The 16817-nt window shown below is 40.0% G+C and overlaps 1 protein-coding gene across 1 annotated transcript in view; it reads right to left on the reverse strand.

Annotated features, from left to right (window-relative positions):
• dock2 (dedicator of cytokinesis 2) overlaps nt 1–10335 on the reverse strand; it is a 20170-nt gene extending 9835 nt beyond the window's left edge. The window contains exons 1-11 of the mRNA XM_039814436.1: nt 10197–10335; nt 9933–10027; nt 8837–8915; nt 8543–8643; nt 8146–8204; nt 7524–7672; nt 6907–6992; nt 6548–6704; nt 4570–4610; nt 2267–2357; nt 378–488 (exon numbers count right to left, since the gene is read on the reverse strand). Of these exons, the coding sequence (XP_039670370.1) occupies nt 378–488; nt 2267–2357; nt 4570–4610; nt 6548–6704; nt 6907–6992; nt 7524–7672; nt 8146–8204; nt 8543–8643; nt 8837–8915; nt 9933–10027; nt 10197–10277 (1050 nt within the window). The 5' untranslated portion in view covers nt 10278–10335. The remainder of the gene's footprint in view (nt 1–377; nt 489–2266; nt 2358–4569; nt 4611–6547; nt 6705–6906; nt 6993–7523; nt 7673–8145; nt 8205–8542; nt 8644–8836; nt 8916–9932; nt 10028–10196) is intronic.
• Between the last annotated feature and the right edge of the window lie 6482 nt (nt 10336–16817).

The raw sequence follows: 16817 nt of genomic DNA on the forward strand, positions 1-16817 counted from the left end.
GTGAATGTGACACCAACATAAAGCACAGAGACTATGACTGCATGAGTTCAACACTTTTTCATCCTGAAAAGATACTGAATGTTTGATACAGGAAAGGAACATTTTCCAAAATAAAAGTCTGTGCATTGAATTCTGATTTTGTAGGCTTTTGCTTACCCACCCCCCCCAAAAAAACAAATGTGTATGCTGAGTATTGTGATTTCTTTATCGTTATGTGAAAAGAATTCAGAAAGTTATGGTAATTTCCAACTCTCCTGCTAAAAACATTCTCCAGAGTGAAAAGTCTTACTTTAATTGATCTTGGAGCATTGATTAACATTTTTCAAATCCTCACATTATTCTATGAAGGCGGAGTTTAGAAAGTGAAGCATGCTGACCTTGCCCTTGTCAAAGTAGTCGATGATGGTGTCGTAGAGAGTTTCTTTGAGCTGCCGCTGGGTTTGGGAGCCGTGAGACTCAAACTGGGGATTGCACGTCTCATCCAACCACTGGAATGACAGGATGCAAGATAAAAACATGGAGGACAGGACAGAGACAAAAGGTAATATACAGGATGTATCATTTTTTAATCCTTGAAGGTGCAATATGTAATATTGTATGTAATACTGGCAGCTAGCGGTTAAAATAGTTACTGCACTACCAATTCAAAATACTAGAGAGTCGTTTCCCCCGCCCCCTCCTGCCCAGACTCGAAGTTCACGAGGGTTGCCAGGCTGAGACCGCAGCATTCACAACAATGCTAGACGCTTTTCTCACATAGCCAGACATTACTCCACAGCACAGCACAGCAGAGCATAGATATATACGACAGCAGAGTAGCTAACGTTAGATGCTAGTCTCACATAGCCAGACATTACTCCACAGCACAGCGGAGTAGCTAACGTTAGATGCTGGCTATATTGACAGTCATAAAAGCCCGTGCTCACGCGGAGCTCTGTAAGCAACTGACAGACACACTTTTTCGGCTTAAAATTACAGTATGAACCGAGTGAACAGCCCGGTCTCATGGCAGTTCGTGTAAATGTGACGTTATTTTAATCTATTGATACGTGTTCACGGAGACGTTTTTGTCACGCAACTGTTTTTTTAGGTCGGGTAGAATCTATCTCCATTTATCCTGTTCGTTTGTTTGCTGCTTTCATGGCTGTACTACCGTTATAGCTGTAGCACGCTGGGTTTACGTTTTTACAGGTATATCTGGCAACCCGGCCTGGCTGTCAAACTGGGCCGTTGATAACAACACACAGATCAAAACATAAACAGAAATTTCAAAAAGAAAAAATACTGACATTAGCATTGTTGTCAGAAAAGATAGTATTTCAGCTTAACATGTTTCCTTAATATCTGATGAGGCAATGGTGTCATTTTTGGATTTATTACAGTACAAATATTACATATTGGACCTTTAAGCTATAAAAAAGAAGTTACAGTCAGACCAACTTTGTTTTTAACTGTCCCATTTATCATGATGTTGAAATAAGCGGGGAGAACAACTTAAAGAGGTTCTTTGTTGTAATAAATCAATATTAGTCATAAGCAGCGTGTGCAGAAAAACAAGAAGCACAATGCTAATTTGTTTTATAAAAATGAGACAATAGCTAATCTTCCATAATAGGAATTAAACCGAAATTCACTTAGAAACCAAACAGAAAGTGCACAATGATCTCCACCATTAACTTATATTATTGGAACTGTTCTATCTGCTTAAGAGAGTAGGGAAGAAGCATGCTATCCAATACAGCCTGCTCTCTCCAATAATGTGAAGCGGGCATGACTGGACTGACATTGGAGATGAATGGAGATTATAAAAAATGTTATAGAGTTCAACGGCTTTGATGTAATGATACTAGACGGAGAAAGGAGGAGCGATGCCCCTGTTCCTCTGTCCCTCTCTGTGAGCCTTTAAGTGTGCCATAAAAGAGATGAAGGGACAAAAGAGGTCATACACACTCAGACAAATGTGTGTGCTGATACTCACTCACACTCACACTCACACACACACACACACACACACACACACACACACACACACACACACACACACACACACACAATCAATCACCATAGTGATGCAGCCAGTGGCCGATGCCATGCCATAAACTAACTTAATCATTCACAGGCCAGCAACGTAGCAACTATTTATCAGCTAATAAAAAAGAGTCTCATTCATGGCAGACAGACAAGTGATTAGACAAAGCAAGGCACTGGTTCCAGCATTAAAATGACAAAATATCTCCCTATGTGTGTGTGTGTGTGTGTGTCCTACCTTGAGCAGGCGAGAGTGGAGGAGCAGTGTGTATGCTGCCTCAGTGTAGTTTTCACCCTCCAGATGAAGGTCCCTTAACTTGTAAAGGTACCTGAGCACACAGTCACAGAGGTCATTTAATACGCAACTTATACATCACTCCACTAGATGCCACTGTTGGGCAACTTTAAGCAAATTAAGCATTAATCACTAGTGTGTCACTGCCAATCTGTCTCATGCTCACACAGACACACAAACACCTATACATATCCTGAAATATGCACACAAAGAGGACACACATGCAAACTCACAAAAGGACATTTTAACAAAAGTCTTTTTAAAAGGTCTGACAGATGTTTTGTAGCCCAATAATGTTGTATAAGCCCGGCAAGGAGGACAACTGGAACATTGGGATGCTAGTGAACGTCTTTAGTTAATATCCTTTTCTGTATCTCCGTCTGGAGAAACCATGTTGCCACATGGCCAGAGGCTGGACTTTCTTGGTAAGGCAATGATGATGACAAATGAAGAAAGCAGTGGCTTCTACAGTAGATTTAGTTTTTAAATGAAAAATCCTCTGTATGCTTCATCAGGTAAACTGTTTATTGTGTCTGGCTAAATATCAAAGGGTCTTGCTTTCTTTCATTTTTTTAACCTCATCATGTCCTTTTTCTTTTTCCTCTAATTTTTTACCAACTCAATCAGAGTTACATAATGTTCTGCCTGTTCTATTGGTTAAGTCAATCTGCACCTTTTGACTAACCCTTCACTGTTGTCTATTTGTCACTTTCGCTCTTCATCCTTCCTGTTCTTCCTCACAGTCTCTGACTCCACCTTTCCCTCTCTTCCATCCTCCATCTCTCAGCATCTTTTCACAAGGTGTGCTTAAATTGTTCATCATACATATTGCTGAAGTATTTGTCCATAACTGTAAAAAAATCTTTTTACCCCCTTCAAGCATCACATAAGCTATTACTTAATTCCACACTACATCCAAATTCTACGAAGGTTTTGAGTACAGTATGTAGTGTGTTCACATTATAAAAAGTGACAAAATTACTGGAAGTACATTCAAAGAAGTCAGTATACATATTAACACTTAATTCTTGTGTGTGCTACACTGTAATACACAGAGGCAATGTAGGTGGTACTCAGGGCTGTACAAAAATAAAATTATTAGTATATTCTAGTAAGACAGCGCCACAAAAATCTCACAAAACAAAAATTTAAATATTAAATGTTTGATAAACCACTTTGTAAAATGACAGTTTGTCTGAAGAAGTTCCTGTTAGTGCAAAACAGTAAAGAAAGTTAAATTCTTATAGACTAACTGCAAAAACAGTATACTATGAAAATTTGATTTAGTACATACCCCACCATATAATTAATGCGGTACAGGGAATATTCAGCAGTCATGTTAGCATTAACAGTTAAGTATCATTTTCAACATAAATAGTGTAAGCAATTAAGCTTCAAATGTAATGGTCCATAATTAACATGCTGGGTCATAACATAATTGGTTTGAGGTTTTGTTATCCATGCATGGCCTGTACTGTGTAAGATAACATTCTGGCTTATTATATAACACATACTTAATGCTTTAATATATATTTTCAATAAACTATGTTTGTTTGTTTGCTAACGTTAACTAGCAAGCCGGCCAAATGCTAACAGTACAGACCTTTTTCATGGCAGACATGTTAACATGTCATAGTAGGAAAAGCAAAGGTGTATTCAAAACCATTAATGATGGCTGCATTCCACTTAGGAGAGGCCCTGGTATTGTGCATGCTGACTCACTGAAATATCTTACTGGGACACTTGATGGAATTGAGCCATCGTTAAGGTTATCAATTCCAGCTGGGCTTTTCCTACTATGACAAGTCAAAATGTCTGCTGTGAAAAAGGTCCATAGACGGAGGCAGCTGATCAACCACAGAGTTGAGCCCCCATTCACACATCGGTTAACTAATTATGCCCATAAGCCATCGCCAGAAATGCACCGCGGGACCTGACGGGATCTGTCATCTGCCATCTCTCTCTCTCTCCTGCCATCATTCTGTCTTCCTCTGTCTCTTCACCTCTCCCTCCCTCGCACCAATCATGTCTCTCTTTCTCTCTGCTGGCCCTCCAGTCAGACCAAGAGCTGATCCTGTGGATTCTGACATTAATTCAGCAGGACTCATATAATCCCTTGTCAGATTATGGAGCTGCACGCACGCACGCACGCACGCACGCACGGACGCGCACACACACACACTAGCATTTACAACACACAAATGCACCACTTAAATGTTTTTATGTCAAATTCCGCACATAAATACCTGATATACATCCCTTCACGATTGATGTCCTTGTAAAAGTTCTGCGAAATCAAAAGGAGAAGTTGGGTTAGTGTCAGTCAACGTGCATGTGTGTAAGAGAGAGAGAGAGATTTAAAATCTTTCGGAAGCGCTGCACTGACTATAAGTTTTATTTTTGTGTGGAAGTGTGTATGTCTAAAGGGCTGTATGTGTTTTCTTCTGATTGCCTATGTGTGAATGTGTGGGAGTGTGTGCATGCACATTTATTAGTTAAGCAGCACAAACTCCCAGTTTAATGAAGTTTAATGACATCTACAGAGAACAGAGGAGGGGAACGAACTGATGTAACCCCACCTCCCATCACCAGCCATGCACTTGCTCGCGCACACACACACACACACACACACACACACACACACACACACACACACACACACACACACACACACACACACACACACAATCACAAACATGCAAGCTCAATTACTGTGAAATTCACTGCAAAGCCAAAGCACACTGTATGCATATTTATATGTACTTGCTTTATTGTATGCAAAGGTCAGGTACATCAGTGTTTGCATCAATGCATTTTAACTTCAGCAGCCAATTCCCTGCTGGAGGCTGTCCATCTACATGAAGGTCAGCTGTTTTGACTCTCAGCAGTCGCCTTTGACACATTTTTTGAACATACAACACAATCCACAACATCACCTTCTATTTATCATTCATGACCTACAACACACCAGGTGGAAGCTTTTTCAAAAATCTGTATATGATCTTATATGGAGAAAGTGATTTCTGCAATACCAACAAGCTTTTGTCTGCAGCTGAAAGGGCCCCACGAAAGACAAAGTTATTCCGGAAAGCCTTTAGCTCGAGGTTAGCAGAGGTTATTTTAGCATGAGCAGTGTGTGTTTGTGAATATGTACAAGTGTATTTATTTGAAAGTGCATATGCATGAGCAAGCATAGCAAATACCTATGTGATTGTATGTGTATGTGTGTGCACTTCCTAACTAAAGTTAGCCTGAGGGGGTACATGGTTAGGAGAGTGCACTAGTGCCTGCTCGCCTGAAGAAGGGTTTTTTTAGCTGGCAAAACAAATGAAAGAGAATAGCTAATGGGCAGCTGCCACAGGCTACTGGATAAACATCTCTGTAATGTTCTAAAAGCTTCAACTCCTTATGGGAAAATAACACATTTTAAGATACAGACACAACCATTCATCATTAACCAATCCTCATTAGCGTCTAACAATTAAACTCTAGGAAATAAATCCAAAGAAAAAATGCCAATATCAAAGAAAAACTGATTATAGGAGGAATGTCATAATTTAACTTGCAGTGGAGACAATCATATTGTAGGTAGATGGGATATGTTACTAAACTTGAGTATACTTTGGGATAGAATCTGATTATGAGATCACATGAGAGAAAGGATGTGGAGCAGACAAGAGCTGATGCAACCCTCTGCAAACAAAGTCAGAGACCAGCCACAGAGATGAATCTTTTCCTTTAGATCAATCAGGCCACAAATCAAATGTGGAAAAGGGCTACAAAGACCTTGGTATGAAAGACAAGACATAACATCAGTGTTGCATAATGAACTCCTCAATTAGTGTGGCTCTTTTGGTATGGATGAGATTATTGACTGACCCCTGTTCAGAGCATGAATTAGAAAATGTGTGTCAATAAATGAAAATCTATGGTGGTGCATGCCAGATTCACAAAATATGGGAGTATCAATGAAACATGAAGAAAACAAAAAAAGAAAATGAAATTCTTATGGAGCAAAGGCTCACAGCAATATGATGTAATTCAAGGTACCAAGTTCCTACTTAGTCCTGTACCCACGCTGGTTATATTAGTAACCAAGTAATATCTTAGTACCTTTTAAGAAAGCCCACTTGACCACCTCAGTTTTGGAGAAGGAATTTGTAAAGCTGATTAAGCCTGCAGCACTTTTAAGGTATAATGTATTTCAAAGAAGTTTGGACATACCAGAAGGTTGACGGTGCAGCTCATGCGGTTGTTGCGGCTGTCATCGCTCATCACCGTGCGGTAGTCAAGGAGACGAATGAGGAGTCCCTTTACCAAGGCGACAAAGTGCTGCACCTGTGGCCTCAGCGTGGGTTTCTCTGCAGCACAATCCAGCAGACTGGCAGACAAGCATTCACAAGTGATAGTCAGTTTTTGAGTTTCTGTTAAACCAGTGAAATGAGTCCAAAGTTTACTTGTTATACCATATTTTACCAATACTATCACTCGTTCTTATGTGCTTGTTTATCTACAGTAGGAGTATAACTTGTCAGGTATTAAAGGTTGCTGTAAATGTGGTAAATTCCAATACTCAGGCCTACATGGTCTCCAGTAGTTCCATGTATCGCTCGTCTCCTCCTCCACCCTCTACCTCATGGTCCAACTTCAAAATGATCTCATTCTCAAACTACAGAAGAAAAGAGAGAGAGAGAGAGAGAGAGAGAGAGAGAGAGAGAGAGAGAGAGAGAGAAAGAAAGAAAGCAAAGGGTAAGACAAAAGGGAGAGTGGAAAACAAATGAGAAGAGGGATAGAAAAGAAATCAATTATGCAAGCATAATTAAGGTGTCTCTTTTACTTTCATGCACTGTCACAGAAAATCAATGGATTTGTACAATGTGCGTGTGCCATTGTTTCCGTCTGTATTTTGTGTATGCAAGAGTGAATTTGGCTTTTAATATCGTCATATCTCTCTGCAAACATACAGTTCTTAGTTCTTCATTTGTGCATATAAGAAAATAAAACAAAAAAGAAGAGCTATACGATAACATAAGAAAATGCTCAGGTGGGATGAAAGAAATGTTTTTTTCTTGACAAGATGTGTCTTACAATACCAATATGTTTTACAACTTTGTTGGACACATGACGGATGTGTTTTAAAAACCTTAACACACATATAAGTATTCACACATTTCAGTTGAATGTATGCCTGTATTTCTACCTTCTGGAAGTTTCCAGAGTGTGCATATTCACAGGTGATCATGTCAAAGAAGATGGGGATGGTGGCCCTTCGCAGTTCTTCCTCTGGGATCAAAGTCATCTCCAGGATGGGACCCACCATGCCAGGGATGAAACATATCTTATGACTGCCTAAACACACACACACACACACACACACACACACACACACACGTAATGAAAAAGGGCGAGTAAAACCATATCTGGCCTATCTTCCCTTGCTCACCACCTGTTTCAACGTTTGCCCAGGGGAAGGCTCCACAGGTCTCTGTCCACCAACAGTGTTTCCTTCGGCATTAAAGATTTGAACTCTGCTTCCTATCCACAGAATATAACCCAGCATTTTCGACATGCAGCTTTCTCTGACTTATCTTTTTCTTCTCATTTATAGAGTGATATGTTATATTGATGCCTGTCTATGTGAAATGGTGCCGGCGTTGTATACCCTTATTACCACACTTTAACGAAAACAAATTCCACTGATGCGTTGTGCATCCACCTACACACGCACGCACACCCACAGGTATGTCTTGATATTAGGGTAAACACACCTGGTCACCAAAAGCAGCAAGGCAACAAAACTTATATAAACTAGAATTGCTTACCTAGTTTGTACCAGATGTCGCGTATAGCAAAGCCTATGAGTCTTCTCATATCTCCATATCTGAAATTACGAGAGAGAGAGAGAGAGAGAGAGAGAGAGAGAGAATACACATAAACAGAGACAGAAAGAGAAATCAGCCCATTAGTTTGGAAGCAATGTCTTGATCAATACTGTTATTTTCACTTTCAGAAATTGAACAGCCCAGGGGGAAAGATAATGTTGCACTAATCTGCTCCAAAATGAACTTGTCAATCTACAGGCATCACACAGCTTTAATAGGCAGTGGAAGTGTAAACGGTAAATGCAGACTCCAAAATAGATCACAAATCATTGAGTGGTTCATTAGAGCAGGGAGAGTACATGTGGTAAATAAGGAAAGTATATGGCCCTTCTCTCACTTGGCCAGAATCTTGTTCCTCTTGGTTGGCGAGAAATGCTGAAGCTGCAGAGACTCCTGGGTAATAAACGCCACCGCCAAGTGGAAGTAGTTATTCCACAACTAGACGGGGAGGAAGAGCAAGGAAGGGGGGTTTAATCTTCGTTAAATGTAGTACAGGCAACAACAACAAAAGGGCTGTCAATATGAGTCAAAGCCTGTAAATACACACAAACACACACACACACACACACACACACACACACACACACACACACACACACACACACACACACACACACACACACACACTAACCTGCACTTCAAAGTCATCATTATTGAGGAACTTTTGGTTCATTGTGTCTGCATAGGTATTGATGGCTCTCAGGAACACCCTAATGGACACAAATACACACATTGATTGTACACACACAAACAAAATAAACCAATAGAGAATTGTGAAAATCAGTGCAACAAAAGCAACTTCCTCATGCAGTAGTTTTTTATTTATTATTATTTTTTGGTTGGTGCGCCTGCTCTACCAACTGAGCTAACCCGGCCACCTCATGCAGTAGTTTGATTGTTGATGAAGGATTAATAAATAAAAAAACAACCTTAAAAGGAAAAAAGTCACGTCTAAGAATAAATGGAAAAGAATCCATCAGTGATCACAAATGCAACTTGTTTGCTGCATCTTTGACAGCAGCTGAAGCCCACAGCTTTCTACAGAACTGCTATTTCAGACAAGACTGTAATATTGCTTTAGATACAAAACCTTTGTCACAATGATAGATCATGATAGCAACTTCACACAGAGTGCAGGTGTATCAGTGAGCTGTGACTTTATGCATTTCTAAAGTTAAATAGCAAACCTGCTCCCAGTCTTTTTGTCTCAACACTATTTATCTATCAATCATCGTTATTCACAGCCAACTGACATTCCCTCTCCCTTCCCTTTTCTTTTCAGTAGGACTTTCTCTACCTGCACATCTCTTCACTAACCCCAGTCTGCAGACTCCTCATCAACCTGTATTCTCCTCTACCTCACTCTTACTTTTATCTATTTGCCTTTCTGTCCCTCTGACACAGCTGCAGCCTCCCCTCTAGCTTACATCAAAAAAAAAAAAAAAAATATATATATATATATATATATATATATATATATATATATAAACCCCAGCAGCTCTCACAAACACATTTGTCACATCAGCCTTTTTCATCATCATCATAGCTCTGATCCCCAGCTTTCCTATCTCTAACTTATCCCTGTGTGGGTTTGTGTGGCTGTCAACAATCTTTAATAATCACATACACCAAGCCTCAATGTCCCAATAGCAGGTCGTACTGGGGCAGTTGTGGCCTATTCAGTTACAGAGGCAGACCTGGGACAAGTAGATGGATGCTTGTAGTACCTGTTCTGTACCATGATCATGGCCATCCAGTCAGAGGGATACACGTGTTTCCCAATTAGGTCTTTGAAAAGTAGGAAGGACTCCATCAGGAAGTCCTGCAGTGAGAGGGACAAGAGAATGAGTATGTGTGTATATGATATATCTTCATTCAATACAGCTTGAAAGTTTTATTTTTTACCATCAATGTGGATTTAACAGACATATGCTCGTGTGTGTGTGTGTGTGTGTGTGTGTGTGTGTGTGTGTGTGTGTGTGTGTACTTACTACTAGATCAGAGGTTCCAGCGAAGGTTTCTATGTATGTGTTATAGTGACGATCATCCATCTGGCTGAGGATAGCTGTCATGCAGGCTACCACCCTGGACTACAAAGGTAAAGTGCGAGCGTGGAAGAGAGAGAGAGAGAGAGAGAGACAGAGAGAGAGAGACACCATTACCAGTTGGGCATAGTGCAGCTGCTCTTACACTGAGTGCTATACATCTAAAGCTAAAATTGTTTAAATCTCTTAAAATAATTTGTCGCTGCACCAAACTAAAGTGAATTTCAAAGAAAACCTCTCTAAAGTCCAAACAGCTTCAACATAATCACATACTACCTACATGGCCTGAAACTAAAAGGCTCTGAGCTAGACGTTGTGATGCTATGTTTAAAGATGCTGTATGAACTAGTCGTTACCACAATGTCATTCACAAATTACCATAATTACTATAAACAAACATAACCATTGCCAGGAGGACTGGCACCCACTTTCTAAATTGTATGCTATAATTTAAATTGTGCCCCTCTGTCACCAGGTTAGATTTGAAAAATATATTCTGAATTGCTATATAACACAATTTAAAACAGAAAGCTTTCAGAGTTCCACGTAACAACAAATGGTGAAAAGTGCAAACGTCTGAAGGAAAAAACACCTTTAACATGTGTTATTTGATTTACTCTTTGTAAAGAAAAACAGAAGACAACTTTACGAGACAATACCAGCGTCATCAAGGAGAGTGGTCATTTTGACAAACACTCAGGTCCCGTCCATAGAATGTGAAATGCAAGATCTTGTTGACAAAAAGGGGCTTTACTCGGTTTACACAGTGCAATATTATGGCATGGTATAAACATTACATAAAAAAAAACATATCATATAAAATAAAAATCATATAAGGCTCCTATATAAAAAAGAAAATCTACTCTCATTTTGGTGGCAAATTTACATTCTGATTTTGTTTTTAGTGTTGGTGTTTTTAATGAGGTATTAACTCCTCAGTAGATGCACATAACTCCAAATATGGCCCAAGGTGTGTACACAAAAACACACAGACTGGTAATAGGGAGAACTTCATATAGAAGATGAAAGTGAGGAGGCAGATGGAGCAATCATCACTGTGAAATAAGACAGACATGAAAGATGAGGATAAGCAAAAAAAGGTTTTAAACAAGTTTCAAGTTTTAACTGTGTGAAAACTACTTAAGCTGAGAAAAAAATCCTTGAGCTGGATTAAAGCAAAAGATTCATGGACAATTTTGAGCAAACCTTTCCACAACCAGAGGCTGAGATGGGGGAGACACTGAGAGGGGCGGCAGGCGAGAGAGGAGAAGAAAACAGAGATGAAACGGACAACAACTCAACTGCACTGACCAGAAGAGAACATAAATAACCTTTGGCATGAATGTAAAAACAGTTTGCAGATATTACAGACATACGATGCTAGTTCTCAGAGTGCTAAATTGGTTCATCAGGCTTAATTCATTTATCATCAGCCCCTCCCACTTCCCTTTTCTCCATCTATGTGCTCCATAGGAACATTACTGCCATTTGTATTTTCTGTCCAGCCAATACAATTACTTATTGACAGCCTAAAATGAAACATGGTCAAGTTTTAAATTGAAAACGTTTCTGGAAAATAGAGAAAATGAAAAGAACATTTCAAATGACAAATGATCTGCAAAACATAAAGTGGCCCCGCTTCTTTTCTTATTCAATTTTTGCACTCTCTCTTTTCCATCTGCCATCTTTATTTTGTCATCTTTATCGGTCAGTAAACGTGCAGGCATGACCCTCACACCAATGAGAGCCGAGAGGGTGAGCCTGAAAGGGTCGGGGACCCTCATAAACACCAGGAGGAGGAGAGTTGCCTTGCTTAAAGTCACTGTCAATTAGTTTGGCTTCTACATATAATGTTTTCTGTTCCTTCCCTCTGCTGTGCGTTAATTGCTGGAATGAAGTCTCCAGACCCTTTTTTTTCAGAAACATGGCAGATGTGCAGGCATTTCCGCTTTATCTTAGAAGGCAGAGTTTGGGTGAAATTATCCTCACAGAATTGTTGGCACAATAGGGAAACAGGAGACAGAGATGAGGGATGATGCACGGCTAATTGAAGATGAAAGATGAATGGCATCTAATGCGGTGACAGCTTTCATCTACTCATGTGTGTGTTTGCCTGCATCTAATAAGAAAACATATGCAAACAAAAAACAATTTCAGCATGTATAGCTTTAATAAAAAAATAAAAAAAGCAGACACAGTACATTGGACATAAAACTAAAATAAACTGTAGTCATTAAAAGTAAAACTCAACATGGAGAAATGCCGTCATTGACAGTATTCCTAACATGAAAACAAGCATTTAAATTATGCAATTATACTACAGTAAATGGACAGAAAACACAGAGAGGAGCAGGTAGAAAAGAAAACTAGTCTCTTCCTTCTTTGCCCTTTTTAGTGTGTAATGGTTGATCAGTAACAGGATTAAAAAAATACACACACACATTCACCAAAACTACTCTACAGTTCAGTACTTTCTGGTTTCATGTTCACTCTGTGTGTCTGTGTTCGTGCGTGCGTGCGTCTGTTTATGTAGGTCACGTGTTGTATTGCCCTACTTCTGTGTAATTGGTCTTCTCTGAGGACTTATGCTCTCAATCTCCTTTAACGCAATCTAAAAACACAAATGCTCAAAGGGCCAAATATCTGACCATCAACTGTTTGTGTCCTCACTCATGAATGTGTTTAATCAACACATTGCAGTACATGACATGCAAGGACATATGGGAGGTATATGAGCCTGATATCTAATATCTGATAACTACAGTGTGTGTTACAGAGAGAGAGAGAGAGAGAGAGAGAGAGAGAGAGAGAGAGAGAGAGAGAGAGAGAGAGAGAGAGAGAGGGCTCAGAGCTTGTTGAGGCGAAGGCCTTACGCAACAGTGAAGAGATTACTGACAAAACAGGACACAGATGCTGGCGAGGTCTGGGATTTCTCTCCCTTTCTCCACCTCCTCCTCCTTCACTTTGCATCATTTATCTATCCATCTTATCTTCTCACTCTGGACACTCATTAATAATGTATTAGAAGCTGTAATTTCAGAGTTGGATCAAAATGGCAGTTACCTGAAAATGCAGACAAACTAGAAATTAATCTAAACCAAACCTAGCTCAGAACCCCTAGAAGCTGCAATGTTCATTACACTCCACACTAGGGTTTAATCTCAGGAATACACATCCAAACTATTTCCCAAGAAACATTATAACGAGGAAAAACTAGTTACGTTCTATAGATAAGCCAACTAAGCTGATATGTATAAAATGTACGTCTCACTACAGAAATACGGAATACATTCATGTAAGTCCTTTATACCCTTCCGCGTGGATGCAATTCTCGGATTCGGCAGGGATGCAAAAGTCAGCAGCACAACGGTAACTTCCTTTTGGCCCACCAAACTCATCTATTGTAGGCTCTACCATCTAAATACAACACAATGTCTGCCACCAGCTTTGCGTAAAAATACTTCAGAAGATTGAACAATGAAGATGCAAAGTGTGTGCTCATTGAATCATCACAGAATATGGAATCTGTCTCAGCTTAATAGAATGCCTTTGAAAATGAAAATTATTACCTGCTTTACCAAATTTCAATTGTTTACACAATACAAAAATGACAAATATTACTTCTGGTTCCAGCAACAAAAGATTCACTGTCAAATTGTCACAGCACAGCCATTAACATGGTGATAAAACCACTGAAATGTTTGTGACAAGCTACAACATACTGTAACGGTATCACAAATAGAGAAGAGCCATAAAGTCAGATAACTAAAAATATCTATCTGAAGTTTGCTAACTTCTGGTACCATCATTTCTAATTCTATTTCAAAATTACATAGACTCACTTTATGTAACCAAGTTTATATTCTCTGTTTAAAGTTCATTATCCCCAAAGGATGCCCGGTGGGATAAACAGGAAAATGTGGTTGATGCAATTAAATATAATTAACATATCATTCATTTTAAATTAAGACAGCATTAAAGCATTAACTTTGACAACCCTCATTTAAATACGTAAAGTGGTAGGGATTCATCTGCTAGAGGAACACAAAGAATTGTTTGTCAGTCACAACTGTCACTCAATAGTGTGGAACAGTGGAGCAAGTACTCCACCAGGTATGGACAATTTTGGTGTTCCTTCTCACGTATTAAATTGCCAATATCTAAGACATTTAGCCTATTTTGAGGACTAGTAGATTAACAGGTAGGAAGTCAGTTGCACAGCAAAACAGACTACAAACATAAATACATGAATACATGAGTTTCAATTGTAGAGCTTAAAAATGTGAAAACAATGCTAATCTTTGAGATCAATGTGATTTTATGTTCTTATGTATTCATAATATACGCTGCAGCTGGGTTTAGGCAGGACAATTGTATCAGCTTCCTAAGTTAATTAAATTATGTCTGTCTGCTCTCTGGGCAAGACAAAACCCATTGTGTATATTTGTCTTGGAGCCGACCCCTGCTGGCGTGCCGACTAGATTAGAACAAAGAATGTTTATTCCTGTAGCTTAAAAATAATTCACATCCTGTTGAAAAGATCTTCATCTGAGAGTAACCTCAAACACACCAATTTAGAAGTACGCCCTCCTCATTTGGGCGACGAAGAAAACCAATGTGATGCGCCCAGGGGCATGGACATGCCACCGTGGCAACAAAGGACCAATGGAAAATGGTCCTAAGCCACGTGGGGAAAAGGAACTGCCCACATCTCCAGGAGAATGCAGTATAGGGAAGCAGGGTAGGGAAGGAAAGGCACTGAAAAATGAGGATGCGTTAGGAGAGACAGCTTTTCAGCCCGCTGCAACGTAAAAACATGTTTTTGTCATGCCATTTTGTCATTAAATCTTTTTGTTAATCTTCATTGGACAAAGCCTCTCTTTTCTCACAATCAAAACACGACACAATTTAAAGCAACATTAGGTAGCTATTTTACCTTAAAATAATGGATTTAAAATCATTTTGATGCTACACTGACTTGTAATAGGGAGAATGCCTCTGCCATTCCCACTCTGCTCCCTGAACACCTGTAACTTTGGCAAGCAGGTCGGATCTCCCAAGAGAAGTGGGTAACGCTTTACGGCACACACCATCAATGATTTTGGTAAAACTGGATAATATCTCATGAAGAAAATGTTTTTTTCTGGTTTGACCGCTGATGTCCTCTGGCTGCTTTGCCTCGACTCACAGTGATTTACGGAGTTTCCTGATGGACAGAAACCTTTACTTGTTGCAAAAGTAACGGTAACTGCTAATACTGGCAAGTACTGGCGAGTACTGGCGCATACCAGAACTGAAGCCGGGCGAGTGGCTAACAGAACCGAGTTCAACAGCCACTACGGACATCATGGCAGAGGCGAAGAGACCGAAGAGGAAGTTGGCGGAGGAAGCTAAGAAGAGAAAAGGAGAGAGTGACAGAGCAAGAGGCAGCTGGACAAGAGACCTCTTGTACTGACTTTTCTAATATTTAGAAGGCTGCATGACAGACGCTGAGCTGGCCTTCTTGCTGTTGGACTAGTATGTAATACTGACTTGCTATGTTTTGTGTTGTTACACTTGCTTGATGTTTGGCTGTGTTTATACTGTAATGTAATCATAACAAATGCACGTGTACAGCTGTCCCTATTTACGATGGCGGCATAGAAGTGAATTGCTCTCTGAAACTGCAGAAATCACATAAAAAATGCTTTAAAGCTCAGGGGGACATGTTAACAACCATCCATTCAAATAATTCAATATCAGGTCCATTGATGCTCGCCACCCTTTCCTTTTTTCTTCTCCTCTTCCTCTTTCCTCACGTCTTTTTGTGGTCTCCCCCCAGGTGGCAAATCATCACGCTGCTCTCAACTGTGATCGTGCATCATTTTTTTAAAATAGATCTACAAAAAAAAAAAACAGTCTTACTGGAAGCCTGCAGCGTTCCTCACTGTACCTTTTACAGACACGTTCATCTCTGACCACACACACACACACACACACACACACACAAACACACACACACACTCACACTCTTTTCCAGACACCTAGGGGCTGAGGTGGGAAGTAGAGGTGGGGGGGTGGGTGAAGAGAGAGATGGATTGTGTGGAGGTGCAATTAGAGTTGCTGTGTGTGTCAGGGTGATGTCCGTGTGTCTGTCTGAGGCAGAGAAAAAGAAAGGGGTAATATGGGCTGCCTATGTGTGTGCATGGGTGTTTGCATTTCTGTGTGTATGTGAACGAATGCCTATTCACTGTTCAGAAAACAGATCAATGCATCCTCAGGCTCTCATTTCCCAGTCAAGTACAAAGAGACACTATCAGTTGATACAAATAAGGAAAAGATATCAAAGAGATGGATAGCGGTCAAGGGGACGGGAATAACAAGAGGAGAAGAGATGAGGAACAGTCTCCGGCTCACACACTGTACTGCTCCTCCTTGACAATGAAATGCTACTCTTCTCATCTTCCACTCCAAAATCAAATTACTGAGACCTCAGAGCTTCAGCACAACTGTCTCATGCTTTGTCAACCTTGTATGTATTTGTGCACACGTGTATTATATTTGAAGGCCCCATGTGTTCCCCTCAGA

This window comes from Perca fluviatilis, chromosome 10 (genome assembly GCF_010015445.1).
Source record: "Perca fluviatilis chromosome 10, GENO_Pfluv_1.0, whole genome shotgun sequence".
Lineage (NCBI taxonomy): Eukaryota > Metazoa > Chordata > Actinopteri > Perciformes > Percidae > Perca > Perca fluviatilis.